At 36.0% G+C, this 24,106-nt stretch overlaps 1 protein-coding gene across 2 annotated transcripts in view; it reads left to right on the top strand.

The window, feature by feature from the left end:
* The first annotated feature begins 8,426 nt into the window (after positions 1–8,426).
* Positions 8,427–24,106, top strand: part of LOC107553856 (SITS-binding protein) — a 40,370-nt gene continuing 24,690 nt past the window's right edge. For both annotated transcript variants that reach the window (XM_016236174.1, XM_016236175.1), the window contains exons 1-2: positions 8,427–9,221; positions 10,493–10,664. In XM_016236174.1, the coding sequence (XP_016091660.1) occupies positions 8,751–9,221; positions 10,493–10,664 (643 nt within the window). In that variant the 5' untranslated portion in view covers positions 8,427–8,750. The remainder of the gene's footprint in view (positions 9,222–10,492; positions 10,665–24,106) is intronic.

Genomic DNA, 24,106 nt, shown 5'->3' with positions numbered 1-24,106 from the left:
AGTTGAATAAACATGGAGTATAGTAATAGATAGAAGAATAAAATAAATGCACGTTTAATATCTACTTAAAACTATGGGTTTTGTTTATAAAAAATTGGGAAATTTATATAAATATATATTTCAAATGCTGTTGGAACTTTTATTTTGATGGAAATATCATAACGTCCCCTGAAGTCTTTTGACTGTTCTCTGCTCTGTTTCCTAATGTCACATTTTTGTTTACACCTGTTGTGAAATGTATACAATTTTGTATAGCCTACATGGTTTGATAAATAGTTGTTGGAATGAAAAAAAAACTTTTATGTCACAATTTAATATAATTTAATTCCAAATAATTTAATATATTTCCAGAATCATTTAATATTTTTCTACAGATCTATATAGAGATGCGTTTGAACATATAACCAGTATTTGACACCGTTATCTGTTTTAAGGTAGAACATACTAACTCATCATGCTGAACCACTGTTTGTTTGTCCTATATAACAGGGTCTCGACAGGGATTGTTTTTGCACAAAAGTTGAAACGTTCCCGCAAGTTCCCCTCATAGCACACGTACATCACGGAGACGTCTGTTTGACGTCTGCATTCACATCAGCAAGACGTAGGCTATTTTTAGAGTGTTGTACGTGTATGAGGTGTGATTTAAGCACTTACGTTATAGTACACCCCATAGTATGTGTGCTGCAGGGACCCTAATACCCGGATAGCACACGTACATCACGGAGACGTCTGTTTGACGTCTGCATTCACATCAGCAAGACCTATTTTTTAGTGTGTTTGCTCACCTGCAATACATCTATGGGATGTTTCCTATCAGATGTCAAACAGGCGTTTAGAAAATGTCTTTAAGATGTTTATGATTTAGAATGTATCTTAGAGACGTCTATTAGATACACAACAGATGCTTTCCAGATGAAGCGATCTTTAACAGACATCTTGCAGACGTCCGTGTGCTATCTGGGTATGAATAAATAAATAAAACTGAAAACACATACTCTGTGATCGAAATGAACCTAATATGCAAAATTATAAGGCTATAGGGATGGTACAGATCCATTTATTAACTTAAAATAACATTTGAACAGTTAATTTTGTAATTATATTCACAGCTTGCGAAAATGAAAATACAGAAAATGTTTAGAAGATAGGCTATTAGAAATGAGGAAATATTTATTTTGTTTTTGTAATGTGCTTTTTTGTTATTTACTGATTTTCATAGTGTGATTTTTGGTTGTTTTGGTTTGGATTGGTTGTGTTGTTTTGGTTGGTTTTTGGTTTGAATTTTATTAAAACCAGTTAGTCAGTTTGCCCCGCAAACATCATAATAATAATCATTTTAATAGTATATGAAACATGCAACAATAATAATAAAAAAAAATACAAAAACAGATTGGCCCTTTTTTAAATTTAGATTTAATTATTGATATTTTGGCCACTGAACTAGGAAATATAACAATTTGTTTTCATTTGAAACCTGTCTCCTTACGTTAAAATGCAACAATTTTGTTCATTAAAAGTTATTAATATTTACACTGTCACAACAGACATGACAACTGAAGTGATCGAAATGAACCTAATATGCAAAATTATAAGGCTATAGGGATGGTACAGATCCATTTATTAACTTAAAATAACATTTGAACAGTTAATTTTGTAATTATATTCACAGCTTGCGAAAATGAAAATACAGAAAATGTTTAGAAGATAGGCTATTAGAAATGAGGAAATATTTATTTTGTTTTTGTAATGTGCTTTTTTGTTATTTACTGATTTTCATAGTGTGATTTTTGGTTGTTTTGGTTTGGATTGGTTGTGTTGTTTTGGTTGGTTTTTGGTTTGAATTTTATTAAAACCAGTTAGTCAGTTTGCCCCGCAAACATCATAATAATAATCATTTTAATAGTATATGAAACATGCAACAATAATAATAAAAAAAAATACAAAAACAGATTGGCCCTTTTTTAAATTTAGATTTAATTATTGATATTTATTGATATTTTGGCCACTGAACTAGGAAATATAACAATTTGTTTTCATTTGAAACCTGTCACTTTACGTTAAAATGCAACAATTTTGTTCATTAAAAGTTATTAATATTTACACTGTCACAACAGACATGACAACTGGAACATCACGACTTCTTCTCCAACAGGTCATTGTAAACTCAGTAGCTCTTTAAAGGGGTCCTATTATGCTCTTTTACAAAGTCTTGATTTTGTTTTGGGGGTGTACTAGAACAAGCTCTCATACTAGGTTGTTTGAAAAACACATTATTTTTCACATATTTTACATTATTACAACACCTCTCTCCCCAGTCTGGCATGAAAGGCTCGAATAGTTCCTGTATCAAATGAAGGCCCGCCTTCTGAAATACGAAATGTGTTGTGATTGTTAGCTGGGCCAGTGTGTGCTGTGATCGGTTAGCTGGGCCAGTGTGTGCTGTGATCGCTTAGCTGGGCCAGTGTGTGTTGTGATTGGCAGCACTCGGCGCCTGGTCGGGAAATGTCACGCCCCTTACCATAGCCACCTGCGAGATTCAGTGTAAATATTGCGTCAAAATCAAATCAATTTGAGCACGATTTAAACCCGGATGATTGTAAGCACTCTAAGTTCATCTGTCTTGATAAAGCTAGCGTGTCTCCGGCACAGTGATAAAACTCATTGCCTTCTCTAGTGCAGCTCAACCAGGTCTCGTCCCATTCCTCGATATTTGTGATATCACAAATCCCGGAAAATAAGCGTTGTAGTCCAAACGAGTTGTTCGTTGTAGTTTTTGAAAATTGATTTCTGTTTTCTAAAATATCTCATTTTGAAGTGGACTTTGAGCTTTTTAACTTTGCAGATCTTTTTTTATGCTCAAACAGCAACATTACAGACTAACTAAAGTTGAAAAAGCGAAAAAGCATAATAGGACCCCTTTAAGTATCGGTGTTGTAAAGCTCTTTCCAGAAGAGGGCAGCCTTGTCCACAGTTCAACAGTGATCCGCAAACCTGAACCAACATTGACTCACAAATATATGGGTGTTAAAATAACGGTCTCCTAACCAGGACACTCGCCAAAGTATACAATTATTCACTGTTATTATGGCAGGACCTGTAATTTCACCTCTGCGCCTTTTGTTCGTACATGTACATGCGTACATGCGTATGACTTTTGGGGTGTTTGTCAGAATTGTCCTTTTGGTGTCCTGAGGTGCGTTTCCCTAAAGCAACTATGGCCGCAAGTTTCATCGTTACCAATAGATTTCAATGGAACTAACTACCATATCTAACGATGCTTTTGGGAAACTCACTCCAGATTGGTTCTTTCATTTTTTTTGTGTGTCACTTTTAATTATCAAAAATCTCATAAAGATTATTTTCAGCAGAAACAAGCAGTAGCCTACCTGGCCGTTAGTGTAATTGTTTATCAGGTACCTGAGTGAGATTAGAAAGAGCTCTTGGGGTTTGGACAGTTGGCCGAGGCTCTTGTAATTGAATCACAGCTCGAGAGCCTTGTCTCTGTGCCAATGTTTAGCAAAGGGTGGGGTTAGAGGAGACGTGCTCCTGCAACTCGACTCCTCTCAACCTTCAAGCAAAGGTCTGTTCACACACTGTTTTCCAATGCTGCCATTTATAGATTGGCCCATGCAGTTTGTTTGTGACTGAAACTGATGCCTGCTCTGCTGTGGGGTAAAATATGAAATGAACAAAATTACTTTTCACGAAATATCTTAAAGATAATGAAAAATTTGCTTCTTAATTAGTTTTATTAAGTACTTATTCAAATTACTACAAACCATAGTGCTTACAACATTAGACTCACTGTAAGTTTGCTTTATCTATCAAGTGATTTATTTAATGTTTCATGTAGGCCTATTTGGTTTTCCTTTTTTTTTTGAGAGAGAGAGAGAGAGAGAGAGAGCGAGAGAGAGAGAGAGAGAGTAGCTAATAATTAATAAAAAAGTGTAAAACTTTAGTAATTTAATCAGTAAAATTAATGTTAAACTTTTTTTCTGTTCTGCTACCATCACCCAATTCAACAAAATTCTCTTAAAAATTAATTGGCATGGAAATGTATTTGCATGGAAAATCGGTCAGCAAGGCAATCAGAATGGAAATTTGTTTAGCTAGATTAAATATGTGCACCAGAAAAAAAATAAATAAATAAAGATTGGGGTTAACTGTGGCGGAGACGCCAGAAGTGCAAGTGCGAGAAACGCTATGGAAACTTTCCCAGCTCGGGTTATATTAAATATCCAAAGGGAAGGGGAAATTGTAAATTGAAGATCCAGACAGGAAGATGGAAAAGTAGTTTTGCTTAAAGTGAATACTTATGCTTGTAAAGGTCTGCAGTTTTTTTTTTTTTTTCTTTTACATTTTTGTCAAATAGCATTTTATATTTCCTTGAGGGACTGCCATGCCACTCATATTTTCCGTTATTGCATTGACTGGGATATTATGTTACATGAATGTACATGAAAAAGATCTGCAACTGTAAAAATCAAGGTGGTCCAAAACATTCCAGAAGACTTGCTTCATGAGAATAGAAGAGATGGATGCATGTGACGAGTTGACGAGTTGAGCACCTCAATAACATACAGTGAGGTGCAAACATTTGTGAACACATTGAAAATAATCTCTCTCTCTCTCTCTCTCTCTCTCTCTCTCTCTCTCTCTATGTAATGTTTATTTATTTGTTCAAGTGCAAAATACTGAAATAAATAAATAGAAAAAATAGATAAAGTAATAAATGGGTGTATTATTTATTTATTTATTTTTAAATGGTTTCATTTGTTTAAGTGCAAAACAGGAAAATAAATACAAAAAATGAAAATAATTTTACTGCTGATAATATCATTTCAAATGTTATTATTTATTTATTTATTTATTTGTTTGTTTGTTTGTTTGTTTGTTTTCAAGTGCAAAAGAAGGAAATAAATACACATAAAAACTAAATAAAATAATTGTACTGCTGATAATATAGTTAAAAATGAAACATGTTGTATTTATTTATTGTTATCCAGTTTAATTGTTTTATGTGTTTAAATGGCAGCATAGGGAAATAAATCAATGCAAAAAATAAAATAATTTTACTGCTGATAATCTCATATAAAATAGAAATTGTTGTATATTTATTTATTTATATTTAATTTGATTTAAGTACAACAGATGGAAATAAATAAATAAATATTATTCTGCTGGTAATGTCATTTAAAATGAAAAATGCAAAGGAGAATCATTTTTTGCTGGTGGTCTCTGGATTCCACTGTACAAATATACCAATTACACATGATAAAAACAACATCAAAGTTTAATGTCATTCACTGAATTATTCACTATATATACTACCGTTTGTTTTTCACTCTTCATGCTCACAGTCTGTGGAAAGCAGAGCCAGCCACCAATCATTCAAGCTGTTATTTATAGCACTTCTCAACGGAGTCCTATAGTTGATGTGTAAATTGAGACTCTTCCTTTGGACATGGCCCCATAGCACGCTCAACTCTGACCCTGAGCCAAGGCCACTGTAAAGTTGAACTTGGTTATTAAGTCACACACACACACACACACACACACATAATTTACACACAGGCACACACATCCGCAGGCAAGTGCAGAAGTTTAAAATGGCAACCCTTAGCATTCTGGAACAGTTTAATATGTCCAAATCTGAACATGAATCGAAATGAAAACAAATAAGAGAAAGGAAAACGGGGACAGCCAGTAGTCAGCTGATAGGTGAAGCCATCTAGTGGTTATGTGATTATTGGAGAAGAGTGAACAGCCAAGGTGAGGTTCCCATAGCCTTATCCAATGACCACAGCCCTGCCAGCAGAATCCTGAGGTGCAAAAGGGCTGACTTACAGAATCTGAGCCAGTCACAACTAATCTTCAAGGCATTCAGGCAATCGGACGCTTCAACACATCAGTGTGTCACTATCAGAAGCCCTTTCTCAGGAGTTTTCTGGGGAAGCTGTAGATAGATAGATATATAGATAGATAGATAGATAGATAGATAGATAGATAGATAGATAGATAGATAGATAGATAGATAGATAGATAGATAGATAGATAGATAGATAGACAACAAAAATCACAAGACTTACCAGTACAGGATGGAAAAACATTTGGAAACTTTATATAAAGAAATCCCTTCAAAACAACTCAATAACAATTATGATCAGATCAAACAAAGTCTACAAACTTATGAAAACACAATAAAAAATAATAAAAAACACTCAACTTCCCAATTACACATGAAAAATTGACAAAATAACTCAAAAGCCAAAAATGTAAAAAAAAATCTTGTGGTCCTGAGTCTGACAGCATTCTACGTGAAATGCTGAAACAGCACACCTGAGCTTCAGACGGTTCAGCCTGTTTTCCTGACATCTGGAGCCAAGGACGTATTACCCCAATTCACAAAGAGTGGAGATAAATTGGACCCTAATCATTTCAGAGGCATTTGTGTGAGCAGTTATCTGGAGAAGTTATTTAGCAGTATTTTAAACAATATAATAGTGAACTTCCTTAACGAATACACAGTGTCCTGAACCTGAGTCAGATTGGCTTTCTTCCAAATCATAGAACTATTGTCCACATTTACACCCTACACGCCCTAATCAATAAACACGTAAAACACACCAAACACAGAAACATATTTGCATGCTTTGTCGATTTCAAAAAAGCATTTGATTCTCTTTGGCATGATGGATTATATTACAAACCTGAACAAAGTGGTGGAAGGAGTAAAGTTTATGACATTCAAAAAATAAGTGCATTGAAACAACGAATGTGCAATACGAATTGGCTTTAAACATACACATGAATTTGTTCATATATGAACAAATTCACAAATATCATAAAAGAACTTTACAGCCATGACTGAATAGGAACAAATACAGATAGTATTAGGAGAGGGACAGACAGCAACACTGGCTGCGCGGTACAGTATGTGTGGATGTGCCACAGAGAGACAGCAGGTGAATCTAGTGTATGTATCGTATCTGACCTCAGTGTGTTACCCTACTGTACACCACAGTGACCCTCAGCATGTGTGTGTTTATGTGTTAAACACTGTGGTATCAAATGTTCACACATGTTCTAATTTGTTACACTATTTATTGTTATAATGTTTTCTTCTATTATTTTGGTATTTTCATTGTTATTATTATGTTTCTCCACATACTCCAAGCATTGGCAATATTGCATTTTTTTTTTACAGTCATGCCATTAAATCAATTTTGAATTTGAATTTGAATTTGAATTTGAATTTGAATTTGATAGATAGATAGATAGATAGATAGATAGATAGATAGATAGATAGATAGATAGATAGATAGATAGATAGATAGATAGATAGATAGATAGATAGATTGACAGACAGACAGACAGACAGACAGACAGATAGACAGATGATAGACAGACAGACAGACAGACAGACAGACAGACAGATAGACAGACAAACAGATAGATAGATAGATAGATAGATAGATAGACAGACAGACAGACAGACAGACAGACAGACAGACAGACAGACAGACAGAAAGACAGACAGACAGACAGACAGACAGACAGACAGACAGATAGACAGATAGATAGATAGATAGATAGATAGATAGATAGATAGATAGATAGATAAGTCGTTATTAACTAGTAGTTATCACTTGGCATTTTAGTCTCATTAAATAAAAAAAGGGTCAAGAATTGTATAAATGTTTTTGAATTTAACACGAAGAGTACATTTCTGTAAGCTTGTCACTTATTTTAAACAAAAATATTTTTTTATCTATCTGTCTATCTATGTATCTATCTATCTATGTATCTATCTATCTATCTATCATTATTATTATTATTATTATTATTATTATTATTATTTACATTTTATTTGTCATTGACCCTTATGAAAATGTACAAAATACAATAAATACACACAATTTAATATACATGATATAGTACAATGCAATTTAGGAACAACACACGCACGATGCAACACAAGTGTGACGCGTAGATGGCGAGCGCAACTGTTGGGAGGAGAATCAAGTAATAGTTTGCACAGATTAAACATCAATTTAAGCTTTCCCCAGTTGAATATTAGACCAAAAGAAATGTAGCTTGCGATTAAAGCTTCGCGCACCTGCTTGAACAGTTACAGGACGCTGAAACATTGTGCGCAGGGCTGATGCATGTTACTTGCGCATAATCACTGCACGCGCGTCTCCAAATGCCAAGCGCATGCACTCAGATAGTGAGAATGGGCGATTCACACACACGCTGCGCCCTGTCCGGCCCCTAACCGGGGGCCCCGGTAATCGCAAAGCTCGCCTAATCACTTTCTCTCGTACCTTTCTGAAGAAGCAGTATGGAGTTACGTCACACCAGCGCGCAAAAGTGCAGGCCAAGCAAATAAGACGCTGAGGAGCTATTTGTAGGCATTGCTGCCAAACCCGGGTAAGGCTGCTCACTCTTCTGCGATCAATGCTTTTAACCTGCTGTGCTGTAGCACTGGAAACAGCATGCATTACTTTTCTGATTTATTCTGGAATGATTGTGTTTGGAGAACTTGACCTGGATCCGTAGATGTCTGGCGGCCGGTGCGCGCAGCAACGCAATTAGATCCAATTCAAAAAATCACATTCACAGACAATCGAACTCGTGAAGGAGCATGACATGATGAAGATTCTGCATGGTTTAGCAGAGAGATTGTTACTTTCTATCACCACTTTCGATTAGATCTTTTTCTTCTTCTTCTTTGTGAAATCATCATGCCACACTCTCGCAACAGGAACCCAAGTCCGATCCCAGAGGTGACATGGGACACGGGGTTGAAAGAGATGAACGAGACCTGGAAGGGGGCTATTGCTTGCTTGGGAGTTGCTGTCTTTTTTGTCATGACAATTGGGATCATTTATTGGCAAGTTGTGGATCAGCCCAACAAGAACTGGATCCTGAAGGGGAGCTTTAGTGGGCTTATTTGGGAGAGACGGACGCAAACTCTGGTCATACAGACACTAACTGAGGACAAGACCTTTGCGGAGATAGTCGTGGAGAACGTGGGGAACACCGATATTGAGGTTCCGTTCGTGAGGAACATGTGCTGGCTTAACAAAACCGAGTTCTGCTACACTTGGGATTCGGTCGCAGAGGTGAAGATATCTTTGGAATCAGAGGAGGACTCAGATACCGAGTGTTACAGTGTAACCTGGACTCCAATTCACTGTCATGTGGACCTGAAGGTAAAAATGCCATTAGAACTTTTTTTAGAACACTTTTGAAAATATAGGCTATGTTCCAAATAGAACCATACGTGTCATTGAGGAACCATTTTTAAGTTCCACAAAAATAACTTGTTTTAAAAAAGAAAAAGAAAAAAGCATCGTATTTGTTTCTGAAGAACCTTATAACATGTAGAACTTTCATTCAAAATATTCAAGAACCATAGCAAGAACCACCAAAATTGTATGGTGTGAAAATTTCTCGCACAGAAACCAAATAATCGCAGCCAAAGGTTAATTTAAAGATTGTTAAACAAAACCCTACATTTGTATAAAGTATTTATAATATACAAATCAATAAGTGACAATGCTGATGTGTTTGTTTTGTCAGTGACGATCCTAACAATAAGTACTTGCTGGAGTTGCAATGGTTACCGCTAAAACACGATTTTTGTTCGCTAGGGCTTATTTAATCGCTCGTTGAAAATAATCGGCTTGACTAAATTTTAATCTGTTTTTTTTTTGTTGAGGTTTTTGAAATGTTTGAAATCTCAATTGAAATATAGCCCTATATAAAAATATGTACTTTTAAGACCTTCATATTTTTGTTTTGGCATTATTTGAGGGGCTTCAGGTCCTAATTAAGTGTAAACAAACAATTATTTAATGGATTCTTGTTTCAGTGTTACAAGGATAAACATTTGCAACTGTAACGTTTTTATTTATTATTTAATTGGTGGTTTTTATTTGACTTTAAATAGTTTTATTATTAGTTTTTTTATGGGGTTATATTGTTATTCATAAAAACTTATTTACTTTGCATTCATACCTGCCAAAAAAGATTTTAAAGCAGGGTTTAAAGTTCACCAGACTAAAATGGCCACAAAGATACATTCCACAGATATCCGATAAGACAAGGTCTTTCTTTGTTCAGCAAGCACCTAATGCAGTTCGGAAGTTTTCTAGTTGAATCCCTTCATTTCCCACATTTCCTACCTCAGTAATGCTCTGTCGTGTGTTATTATAAATTTAAGCCTATAAGAACTCTTTGTTCAGTCCAATCCTTTGACTTATTGGTATTCTGCACCTGTTTTCATGTGTTATGAGAGCCAAAAGCTTCTTAGCTGGATGTCCAGATTTTGCTCACTAATGAAAACCTCATACAATCTATATGAAGAAACTCAAAAAATAAATGTATAATTAGTACTTCAACGTGCAATAAATGATCTACCTATGGTATAGATGGACCATAACGATACATTTTAAGGATAGTCACCCTCTTTCTCTCTTAGGACTGTTTCTCCATGGTGAATATTTCGTGGTACGGAGGTGCCAGTGTCCATGCACCCAACTGGCCGATAAACGAAGCCAACATTTCCATGCAGCACTTCACAGTCAGTGACCTTAGGGACAACCCTTCTGGCTTCGGGTCAGTTTTAGAACGCTACTTCCTGGGATCCTCAGGTAAGCAAAGAGGAGCTCCGTGCCACAAACTGTCACCCCCTTAGCCAAATTGGGCCACCCTGCCGTTTCACACTTTGTTGACCAGTCCAAACATGCATTCACTTGTGACTATGTACACATTTCAAAACTTGCCTGAGATCACAGGGCTCTACTGTACATAGAGAACGTAACACAATACGGATGGTTACTTCTGCTTGGTGAAAGATTGCAAAACAAAGGACATTGGACTTGAGTCTGAACCCATTGGTATTTGTCAGCAGATACCTGATGTTTATATCGAGAGTTAATTAGGCCTCTCAGGCAGATTTAAATAAGCATTGTGTTTATATCTGGCTGTTAGTTTGATTCGAGGCAGGGTTGGACATGGTTACGGACAGAGGCGTAGTGCATTAAAACATAAGCCACTCCCAATTTTCATAGTCTTGCAGTATTTAATGTGAAATAAGTCTGCATCACGAAAAAGTGTGCAATCAAATTTTCATTTATTATTTATTTATTTTCTTTTTTTGTACTGTGTGAGAAGTATTCATGTTATAGGTTTGTATTGATTTTATTGAATTTTATTGAATCCGTTTAACATTTAACTTGAATTGTTACAGAACTGTAACATAATACAAGGGTTAAATCTGCAGTGCCATAGCAAAGTTTATTTTATTGTATAGTGTAAGTTATAGTGTCCTCCAATTCATGATGAAATGACTCTTGTGAAGAAGTGTTCATAAAAAAAGTTACCTGTTTGAATCAAATCCTGTTTAACAACTGCTTCACTCAATGAACTCACAGAATCTGGCAATGAGTGAAGCTGTCTCGCAGCATATTTTGAGTATTTAAGTGAAGTATTTAAGTATTTAATGAAACTTTAATCAGTGGTTATTAACATATGATTCAACCACACGGCAGAAACCAGAACTGCCGTCGACCCCCAGTATAGCGATGTGTCAATCCCTTTAGCTGGAAAAAGCTATATAATTCAAGCTTCCCAGATGCATACGTCATTGACATGTGACAGAAGTTTGAAACCATCAAGACTCTTCCTAGAATTGACCATATGGCTAAACGTGGTATTCTAAGAATCTGTAAGGTCAGGGAGGTGACGAAGAGCTCCTCAGAAAGACCTTCAGATTATCAGTGTAAAGATGTGAGGTCCTGTCACTATCCATCACTACAGCACTTCATCAATCACTTTCAAACAAGTTCACAAACTGTGGTCCGTGGAGTGCTTTGGTCCATGAGTTGAACAAAAAACAAGCAAAAAACAAAATCTAATAATTCCAATTGACAAAGAATAACAACAGTGAATTGATTAACTAACCAACTTTGAACAATGAATTAAAAGAGTCACTCATTTATGTTCATTAGCTAAAAGTAACAGCATCTAGTTCATTTCAGTAAAACAAGACAGAAGCAGCAGTGTAGTCATATTATGGATCTGTAGCTCAGGACAGGGTAGAAATGGATGTCAAATGAGACCCCCAAATGGGATTTGGAGTGTTTGTAGAATTTATGTAGAAACAACATAAAGACAGTATATTTTTATATTTGTTTAATGGCATCCTCTAATCCACCGATACTACTGATGTCTCTATGATTCAGTATAGAACCCCCCCCCCCCCATATTTAATCACTGACTATAGGCATTCAACATTACAGTATAATTGAGAGCTATAAAGTTTAACATTTATTAGACTTTAAAAATAAACAACTTCATTTTTGAACATAAAACAATCCTCACATAAACCCATTGTAATAAATGTTATGTTTGCCTGTGCCCTTCAGCAAGTAGGAAATATACAGAAATTGAATAAACACTAAATTCTAAATTAAATATAGATGAATCCTTAAAGCTACAAAATATATTGATTTCCTCTTTTTTCTTTTGCTCTTTGATGATCAGACATCACATCAGCTGGGTTATTAGGTTATTTTGGCTGCTTTAAGAGCTGCCGCTGCTGAACATGATGCAGATCTGACACGCATCATATTTTCTCATAACTCTTTACCTTTTCTGGCCCACTTCTGGTCTTAAAGTCTCTACTAATGAGCTGACGAGTTGAATCGTGTGTGTTAGATGAGGGAGACAGTGCTGGTGCTCCAGGACAGTTTTGAAAACAATTTGTGACAGTTCCACCCTGGAGCATACAGCTGCTGTTGTTGTGCATAAGAAAAATAAAAAAATAATAAAAATACCCTTTTTGTCTAAATAGCAACATTCAAGATTGATTCATGTTTGAATTAGAAATGAATGTGTTACTTTCCATTAAAGGTAATGGCATACCTACAGTAAGAGGTTAATTTTTACAGTGAGTAACACAACATTGTAACACATTAGTCATAGCAGTCAAGTTTTCTAACACTGGTGGCAATAAGCTGCCACTAGTACTTACACTCATAGTGCAAACGTAGCACTTTTTGAGCCCCAAGTGTTTGACATTTTATATGTTCAGTAAATGGTTAATATATGTAACACAACACTGTAACACATTAGTAGTTAAGTTTCTTAACACATTTGGCAATAAGCTGTCACTAGTATTCACACTCAAATTGCAAACGTAGACATTTTTTTTTTCAGCTACAAAAGTGGCAGCTTACCGGCTTTGACAATTTATATGTTCAGTAAATGGTTAATATATGTAACACAACACTGTAACACATTAGTAGTTAAGTTTCTTAACACATTTGGCAATAAGCTGCCACTAGTACTCACACTCAAAGTGCAAACGTAGCATTTTTGTGGGCTACAAATGTGGCAGCTTACCGGCTTTTACATTTTATATGTTCAGTAAATGGTTATTACATGTAACACAACACTGTAACACATTAGTTGTTAAGTTTTTTAACACATTTGGCAATAAGCTGCCACTAGTACTCACACTCAAAGTGCAAACATAGCATTTTTTGGGCTACAAAAGTGGCAGCTTACCGGCTTTGACATATTATATATGTTCAGTAAATGGTTAATATATGTAACACAACACTGTAACACATTAGTAGTTAAGTTTTTTAACACATTTGGCAATAAGCTGCCACTAGTACTCACACTCAAAGTGCAAACGTAGCATTTTTTGGGCTACAAAAGTGGCAGCTTACCGACTTTGACATATTATATATGTTCAGTAAATGGTTCACTGAAGGGGCTTTGCGATGACTCCTCGTGCTTCGGACCAGCAGGCGTGCCTGTGAGGCTTGTGTGGGTGGGCAGCTGGTCTCTAAACATGGTTACCACTCAAAGCCAAGACACTCTCACACTCTCACAGCACCTTGTCACCCACGCACAATCCAGCAATTAATAACCCTATTTACTCAACACGGTCACACTGCTTTTTTCGTACAGCCGCATTATTTGTGCACGCATTGGTGTCTTCCAAGATAGTGTGTAAGCTTTCGGCAGCTGAAAGGTGAAAATGGTAATCTGTGTCCCAGACAGCTGAACAGAATTAGATTAAAGTGAAAGGGCATGCCATCAGCTAAGGTCATAATATTCGTCATGTGACATAAACAAAGGCCTTTTATGATTTCCTAGATCATTGTTTGGCCCACTGAGTGTTATGCAACGGCTTGAGCAGTTTAACCGGAACAATCACATGATTTGGTCCATTTTCCACCTCGCTAGAGAACGGCCTTGATTTTGTAGAGACCTCTCAAACCCCTCTCTAATTGGCTCACTTTTAATACAGAAATGTTGAGCTTCCTGCCAATGCAGCTGTCCCGGGTTGCCAAGTAACCGCAGACATATCTTGGTGTATAATGCCCAGTGGCATAACAATGACAATCATGTTGGCTCAGATTCGTAAGGCAACCCAGCAGCTGCCTGTGGCCACGGCTCTCGCCTGCTATTGGTCGGCGATGTGTTGATAATGGACATAATTGTTTTTCCTGAGTTGCTGTTCTGCAGCCAAATGGCATGTTGTTGTGCAGGCCTGTAAAACGAGCCCTCGGCGACTCGGGGCAAACCCAAAGCTAAACTTTTCAGCACTGTATATTTACATTTAGGCCTTGAAATTGGATAGTGGTTTTAAACAGGTTGGTGATGTGGAGCTTCGGTCATGCGATGTCTGTCAAATAGCTTTGTCCACTTTGTTGATGAGAGACATTATTGAAGTGTCCGGGCAAGTTGTGTCCTTTACTGGGTTCACTGACACTTGTGTCTAGGCCAACATGATGACTGAAAGAAACTTAAAGAGAAGGAGACATATTTAGATTTTGACGGTTTCCAAGTAGTGATTGTCCTCCTTTGTCTATGTGTGATAACTTGACCCATGTTAGCTATATGTACCACAAATATAAATAAATAAATGTATTTAATAATAATCAGTTAATTAATTAAATGTATTTAATTATCAAAACTCAAAAAAATTAGTTGTAAATAGACACTGACACTGTCAAAACACGAAATTTCCCTCTTTCAGTCAATTATTGTGGCTTTCCAAAACTGTTGCGGAAAAAAATCAAAATTAATTAATTTAAATTAATAACACACATACATGCACCAAAACATGATGAAAAAATATGATCGTGTTCACAATTTTCCCTGTTTACACTTAAAAATGTCAGTGAAATGTTTTTTGTTTGTTTGTTTCCTTGTCTGCTGCGTTTCAGTAGTAAAGGGTCTGGAAATGTGTGTTTTTGTGGTGTCGCGTTATCTTGATGTAATTCTTTTGGGCTCAAAAATTATTAGTTGAATGGAATTTAATTTATGCTTCTGGTAATTTTTTTTTTGTAAAAAATTCTGAAATCAAGATACTTTAATTTAATTTAGTTTTTTCCCCCTGGAAACAAGACTAAATATCTCAAGTCAATTGGCTTATTTAGTAAAAGTATCTGTATTTAAGAATTTTTAGATATTTTGACTAGAAACAAGACAAAAATACTAAGTAAGATAAGCCATCATGATTTCTAGTCATGTCCTCTTTTGGAAGACCAAACAAAGTAGTTTCGCTTTCACAATGAAACACACAGAGTCTCCACGACATGGCGGCGGCGGCAACAACAATACTACAGCGAGAATAAAAGTTACGCCTTCTTCCTTTGAGTGAACATTTGGGTGGTGTTATGCAAATCATTCCCCACAGTGACGTAGACATGTGGGGGCGTGTTTAAACGAGGCGTTTTAGGTGGGCGTGGTTGACTCTTAACTTTTATAAAGAATATCTCTTTGGGTTTGAGACTTTAGTCTTTGCAACTTTAGGGATCTTATCTATGCACGAACAGCTTGTAACACTCCAAAGAGAAAGGAAAACTTGAAATCGCATCTTTAATAACGAGATGTTTTGTTTAAACAATATATATTTTCTCGTAACAATGACATATTGGGTGAGTTGCACCAACAAGTATTAATTTAAGCAAAGTTTAGAGCTCATCAAGGATTTGTTAATCTGGGTTTTATTTTAAATCGAGTTGTGTTGCACCACTTAATTTTAAACACAGATTAACAAATCGGGGATTCGAATTCTAACCTGCGATTAAAACCTCCAGCTACGATTAATTTTCTCCGCCATGATGGATTCGCCATAGCAATTAAACAGCAACAATGTTAATATTCATTCATTATCCTTCTTTGCTGACTACCAAACTCTCTTTCTGACATAAGTTGCTCTTGTCGATAAAGGAAATAAACTTGTAAAATATCTGCCATTTTAATAAACTAGAGAGACCATTATTCAAATGGCTGATCAAGCAAGCGACGAATACATTTAGGCAGTGCATACAGATTTCATAATCCTGGAAATATATTTATAGTATCAATTAATGGAGTATATCTTATGACAAAACAACCGAGATAAGAGAAAGCAACTGGCATGATTCGCGAACCTCCTCTCGTAACAGTGGTGCCCTGTCCATTTGATCGCCGCCCAGCAGCATGCGCGGATCGGGCGTGGGAAACGAGCGGCCCGCTATCACTTCATCATCACCACTGCCGTTAAATGCTATACAGTATAGACCTATTTCTGTTTTCTTTTTTTTGTCTTACACCGGGATGCACCGAGATGATTGACGTATTCACATCCCGGACTCGATAGCAGACGCAAGTTTACTATGGGTTACCAAGACCCTCACAATCTAGAACACCGGCTCAGTGTGGTTTAATCTTAATTTTTATTTGTAATAAACTCCTCTCTGAGACCTCACGACACACCCTCTGATGTTTTCTTTGTTTAATCAGCCACATAATTGTAATTGTAGGTGCACTTTATTTCATTTAAACCTCCTCACCTGTAAATTTAAAATGAATCCCTAATTGAGATTTAAATCTGAGTTTAAAGTTATGGTGCAACAGGATTAAAGTTAATCTATTTTAAATATAAATTAAATCCAGGATCAAGATAATGGTTTAAATGTAAACCTGCTTATTTTTAAACAAGGTTTAAAGTTTGGTGCAACATAATTACTAGATCAACCTTGATTTAATCTAGATTTAAGATTAATCCTTATTGGTGCAACCCACCCATTATGTCATAAAAATAATGTTTTTACCATTATAACAAGATATTATATCTTTAAAATCATAGATATGTAGGAGATGTAATTTTGGAATTTGTATTTGACAAATCAGATATTTGCAAATGATACAATAAAATGGTTTTGAACTTAAGACTTTAGCTGCCTCGATGTCTAAACTTTTAAATCTTTACCACACTGCTCAATAAAATCACACAACTATGAGTATTATCGTTACAAAAAGGCATGCAACATTTCTTTTTAGATTGAAAATTGAACAAAATACTGTAGGTCTGATTCTCAAGCTAGAGTGATGTGGTGGTTGCTACTGTAGACCGTTTCTAACTAGTTTAAGTTAAAAGACCTCATCTCAAGTCTTTAGATATTTGTTGACTTTCTCCTTCAATGTGAGCTAATGGGCAATTGAATCTCATGTGATTTCTGCTAGCCCAGTGCCGTATCACTAACCTTCAGTATAAGCAATAGTAATAGTGATGCATGACCTGTAAAACACCACTAATGTACAGTTGTGTGACATGTGAGACTGAAGTCAGGTTGGCAATCAAAGTTCATTTTTTGTATCTGTCTAGTCAGACGCTTCGAGTTTTACCCTTCAAATGCTTGAGGCCCCTTTCTTAAGGTGTGTATAACATGGAATCTGCACAGAGGCGCATAAATAACTGTCATTTGCTGACGTTTAAGAGACTTTTGGCTTGAGTTATGAGCAAGGTGGGTCCTACAGAAGCTGAAAAAGAGGGGGAGCCATCTTTTATTTTTAGAATAATTCCCCACGGTAACTACTACCAGCTTTCCTGAAATATTTTCCACTCTGTCTTTAAAGCAACGATTAATAACAGCATCCCATCTCACTTTTTTCACCTAATATGGCCTGGATGAGAGCAGAGAGTGAAGCAATTTTTGAACAATAGATGAATGGTTCTCAAAAATGCTTAGTGCTGTTTCACATAAATGATAGAGTATCATATAACTTGATATAAGGAAAATTATGCAAAGGGTTATTGTAAACAACTGAAAATGTAGTTCAAATCGGTTTCAGTCTTTAATTTGTCTTCCAACTGGCTAGTCAGAGTTGTGAATTCTCTCCTATTTACGCTTTCAAATGCATTTCTGTCATGACAACTCTCGGAGGGATTGGCATGGTAATGTACAATCAATGACAATGTTAATGTATTAGGTCTTGACGGAATAGATCTGCTACGCTGCTGCGGCAGAGCAAGTACCGAGACTTGCTACTGCCAATACATCCACAACATGCTGCTGTGAGCATGTAAGAAATATTGCTGCTGCAAATATAACATACATGAAGTAACCCCCATATAGCATACATGAATCAACTCGTAGCAGATCTATACAGGTGGAGCTGGGGAAGGTGGAGGGTTTCTGAAGCAAACTGCAACTGCTACGGCAAGCACTAGTCATATATTTGAATGTTGAGCAGCGAGCTCATTGGCTACCGATACAGGAGAGAACCAATCAGCTGTGCCATGTGATAATGATGTCATTAGTTCAGATTGAGTTAGGCCTATCTGACTGCGCCATCTAGAGTTTCATGCTAGAACTCTGTTTTTTTTTGTCTGTTTGGATAGGATTAGTTCAACCGATACTCTCAGTTTTCTACATAAAGTGATAGTTTACTCAAAAATTATAATTCTTCACCCTCATGTCATTCCAAACCTGTTTGACAGAGTGTTTCTACTATTTTTGTCCATTCAGTGGTACAACATTAGACTCCTCTGATTTTCTTTATAATGAAAAACAGAACACTGAAAGATTGTTTCAATATGTTGTGTTCCACAGAAGAAAGAAAGCCGTACGAGTTTGGAATGCCATGACAGAATTTGTATTTTTGTCATGAACTGGCCCTTTAAGAAACATATGCATAAACTTATGGTTAACAGTTTGGCTTCTTTCCTTCACTTGACAAAGACTATGGCAGGTGCGATAGTTAGTAGATGTTACACCCTTACACGCTATTATTTATAAAAGCTTTCCATGACAGCAGCCTTCATTTCTCTCCAAGTCTAATCTAAATAGAGGGAACTGGTAGAGATTGCCAAAGAGTCTTATTTAAGAGATGTTTCTCTCAAAATAAAAGGGAAAAGGAAACTAACGAGACAATGAGAACAAAATGTCATTGCTTTGTTGACTGCATTCATCAAGTCATCAAACAAATATATTTTTTATTTCACTTAATCTTTGGTAAATAAAAGTTTACCGATGTCTACAAACTTGCATTCAGTCCCAAACTAGGTTTCCTGTGCTGAGTGACTTTTGGGCTACATTTGCAAGCCTAAAATCTGTTCTAGCATTGTTCTTTTTAAAGGGATCCCTGGGTATTAAGACTTGCATGGCTTAATGTAACGTAAATGATGTCTCTTCCTGAAATATGTAGTAGAAAACCCATTAAAGATTTATGTTATTTTAAATATCACATCGTTTTATACATATTTTGGACTATGGGGGCCGCCATTATTCTGATGACGTACAATGGTTGCACTCGGTGAGCTACTGCCGCTACCTGTTGCTAATTTTACCACAACCCAACTCGGAATAGACAACTCAGAAAATACAATACTGTTATGATGACCACAGCTACTGAAAGAGCTTACAGGTGGAGATTGATAAGCATAGGCTTAAACCAAATGCTGTACCATCGATTTTTCCCCACATGGAGTCTAAACGCCCTGGATCTCGAGGAAAATCTGCGCTGAGAAACTCCTCTAGCGGCCGCGCGTCATGATTAGCGTCGGCATGTTTACAGGATGACATAGCGTTTCTCAGCCGTTTGTAAGCTCTTTCAGTAGCTGTGGTCTACTAAAAGACTCAAAGGCATCAGGACTAAAGTGGAGTGAAAAAAGAAGCGGGTCTTTAGGAAGTTTTATTCGTCCACAGGCATCTTCCCATTCTTTTCTTCTCTTCTTGTGAAGTTTGCATTGCTTCTCTTGTTGCCCTTCGACTGAAAATTACAACCAAAAGTCACACGATGTGATATCGTATCAGTATTTTATTTTCTGAGTTGTGTATTCTGAGTTGTGTTGCGGTAAAAAGTCAAAGACTATAGAAATAAGCACCAGTAGCTCACCGAGTGCAACCATTTGACGTCATCGACGCAGAATGTACTGTGCACATAAAATAATGGTGCCCCCCATAGTCCAAAAACCATTAAAAATTTTTATTAAATAACATGCATCTTTCATGGGGTTTCTATTATATATTTAAATAAGAGACATAATTTACGTTATATTAAGCTATACATGTCTTAATACCCGGGGATCCCTTTAAGAAACTTTTTGGTTTATTGTTAGATAATTTAATATTGTGGCATGTGTGTGGGGTGGCATGTAAGATTAGGTTTAGTTAGGCCCCCAAATAATTACAAATGTATTCAAAATATTTATACATGCAAATTTGATTTTGAATCTAAATTGTAAAAAAAAACTATTTTACATACTGCATGCTTTTACATGCTATGTCTAACTGTTAAGCTTAGGCCTCTAAATGATCAAAATTATCAACAAATTGCTGGAAATAATTGTTGTACACAATCTACTGTATGACTTCTGTCGTCTGATTGATAGTTTGTACTTTTTTTTACTAAGTAAAGACCTTTTAATATACTGTAATTGTAAACACGTCCCTCTTCAGGTCATCTTTCATGTCTTTTTGCTGTGAAATCTTTACTGATTATTATAAAGCAAACATAAGAATATATTTTATACTGTTAGTAATATTTTGTGATAAACACTTACTGGACTGAAGCAACTTTACTTGATTATCCAGACATATTAAAAAAATAAATAAAAAATCATGTTAAAACGTGAGTATCAGATCTGAATTTCGATGAATGCTCATCTTTCATCATCATTTGCCTTGCATTATTTTTTGAAACTACAGAATTTCATCGTACTGTATAAATATCAGATTTTTCAGTCTATTATTGTATATGCCAGGCTTTACAGGGTTAATGTAATGTCATTATTTGTGTCATTGTGAAAAAAAAAAAAGTTAATATCAGTAAAAATTTCAGGTCAAACTAATTACCAGCCTGTTTCTTTTGAATTACATCACATCTGAAAAATAAAAAATAACCTAACTTCTGAAATGATGTACTGCTCATGTTAAAACGGTGGTGTAATTTTGGGTGAGGTGAGAGGCAGTTGGATGGACGGTGCTGCGTGTGTCTACACTGGGGTACACTGACATGGTGGTGAAATTCGAGAAGCAGGAGGAATTCCAGGGAGGGCAGCTACATCTGCGCACACCATTATCTGCTTCACATAATCTCAACTTTTCAGGTGCAGAAAGACATCAGAAGCAGCTCCCATACCCCTTCTCTAAAAGCTTTGAAAATATAAAGATTCAATTATAAATCCCAATGTTTCCTGTTCTATACGTCCCAGGTTTGGAATTTCCATGATACATCAGGCTGTAAAGGCTGCTTTACTGGGACAGGTCGAAAGATGGTATATGGTTTCGTTCATGCAGTGTCTGTCATTCAGAATCACGAATGGAGTTACAGGAGTTAACGTGTGATCTGAAATCACCTGACATCTCAGCAGTGTCTCATGATGAACTAAATATCCAAAACCAAGGATCTGCATGTCAGCATCATTGACTGAACTCTAAAATGTCTGTTCACTATGTTATTGCCAATGAAAAGACTTTGTTTTTGCTTTGTCATATTTCCTATTGAATCAGGAAGTTGCTGCAGGACATACACTACCATTTTTTTTTAATGAATAAATTAAATTAATACTTTCTCTCAGCAAGACTGCATTGAATTGATCAAAAGTGATATTAAAGAAATGTATAATGATACAAACGATTTCTATTTCAAGAAAAAATCTATTCATCAAAGAATCCCAAAAAGAAATGTATCACGGTTTCCACAAAAATATAAAGCAGCACAAATGTTTTCAAGATTGATAATAATAATAAATGTTTCTTGAGCAGCAAATCAGCATATTAGAATGATTTCTGAAGGATCATGTGACACTGAAGACTGGAGTAATGATGCTGAAAATTCAGCTTTGATCTCAGGAATAAATTGCATTTTAAAATAAATTGAAATATAAAACAGTTATTTTCAATTTTTATAATATTTAACAATATTAAAGAAGAGAGTTCTTTCAAAAACAATAAAAATTCTTACCAAACCCAAACATTTAAATGGCTTTTTTAATCTAGAGAGCATTTGATTGGACAAAAAACCGTGTATTCACCCCTGAGTTCACAATGATGTCATCAATATTTTTGTTTCATTGTCCACAGCAGAGACAGAGTGTAATTTTGAAAAGTGTATATGGACCTGATTTACTAACAGCTTGTACCAGCGCAAACCCACTTTTGTAGTTAAAAAAATACTGTCAGAATTTATTAAGGACACGCTGTGAAAAATTAGTTATGAAAAGGCATGCCCATAGGAAAAATGTATTGCTCAGTGATTGCTTTTCCTAAGCTCAGGAGACTTAGATGAGATTCTCATATATCTCTCATTTTTGTATCAACAGCATTTCAGATATTTCTCCTAAAATTCCTTAGGAGAAATAGAAGTAGACATAAATGAGACATGATAAATATTTGAGAAAAAAAGAGTCAAAACAGAGAATGTGGTGGAAGAAACATAGAATATCTCTTTATTGTTGCAATCTCTATCAAGACTCCATTATAGGAATATTTTATTTCTCAGAGTTTGCTCTTTCTAACCTCACACTGTGTTCAGATATTTCTCCTTAGCTAAAGACCCTGGATCTCTCACATTTGTCTCCTCAAAAGTTTAAAATTTCAGCTGAAGTCCATGAACAGGATCCTCACATAAGTCCCTGGTCTGTCTAGATGTTGCAGAACATAATGCAGTCAAATGTTAACTGCATCGTCCACAGACTTGTTTGCTCTGTAGGTAAACTGAAGAGGATCCAGCAATGGTCCAGTGATGTCCTTCAGGTAGGCCAGCACAAGTTTCAAAAGACTTCATGACCACAGACGTTAGAGCCACAGGTCTGTAGTCATTAAGTCCCGTAATTTTGGGTTTCTTTGGGACGGGGATGATGGTGGAGCGTTTGAAGCATGAAGGGACTTCGCACAGCTCCAGTGATCTGTTGAAGATCTGTGTGAAGATGGGGCCCAGCTGGTCAGCACAGGATTTCAGACAGACTGGTGTAACACAGTCTGGGCCTAGTGCTTTTTTCCTTTTCTGCTTCCAGAAGATATGTATTAATAATCAAATTAGTCAATTAATAAGCCATGTGTGCCTTTCAGCAAAGAAAGCTCCAGGGTTACATTTTCTATAGATCAGTTTTGATTAAGGCCTCCGCTACATTACTATTTCCAACAACAAATTATGTGCCTAAGTACATAAACACTGTCCTATAAAAAGTAACATTATCCTTATTTCTGCATAATTTCTCTCTCAATATAGCCTTTAACTCTGAATTTATTATGTTTTCCGCTTTATTTATAGCCTTTCAAGTACTTGACTTGATGCACACTTTGTAAAGTTGTTGAGATCTCTTCTAAAGCTTTACAGGAGACAAATATGAGACCCTCAGATTATTTAGCTAAAGAGAAAAATCTAAGCACAGTGTGTGATGTTGTTGAGGTCTAATCTAAACGTTTGAGGAGACAAATGTGAGACCACCAGAGTCTTTAGCTAAGGAGAAATATCTGAGCACAGTGTGTGATTTTGTTGTGATCTCTTCTAAAGCTTTAAAGGAGACAAATGTGGGAGATCTAGAGTCTCTAGCTAAGGAGAAAATCTGAGTACAGTGTGCAATGCTGTTGAGATCTTGTTTGAGACTTTGGAGGAGACAAATATGAGACCACCAGAGTCTTTAGCTAAGTAGAAATATCCGAACACAGTGTGTGATGTTGTTTAGGTCTATTCTAAAGCTTTAAAAGAGACAAATGTGAGACCACCAGAGTCTCTAGCTAAGGAGAAATATCTGAACACAGTGTGTGATGTTGTTGAGATCTCTTCTAAAGCTTTA

Source organism: Sinocyclocheilus grahami, unplaced genomic scaffold, assembly GCF_001515645.1.
Source record: "Sinocyclocheilus grahami isolate Dianchi unplaced genomic scaffold, SAMN03320097.WGS_v1.1 scaffold483.1, whole genome shotgun sequence".
Taxonomy (NCBI): Eukaryota; Metazoa; Chordata; class Actinopteri; order Cypriniformes; family Cyprinidae; genus Sinocyclocheilus; species Sinocyclocheilus grahami.
The sequence above is the reverse complement of the archived record's forward strand: the minus strand, read 5'-3'. Positions and strand labels throughout refer to the sequence as shown.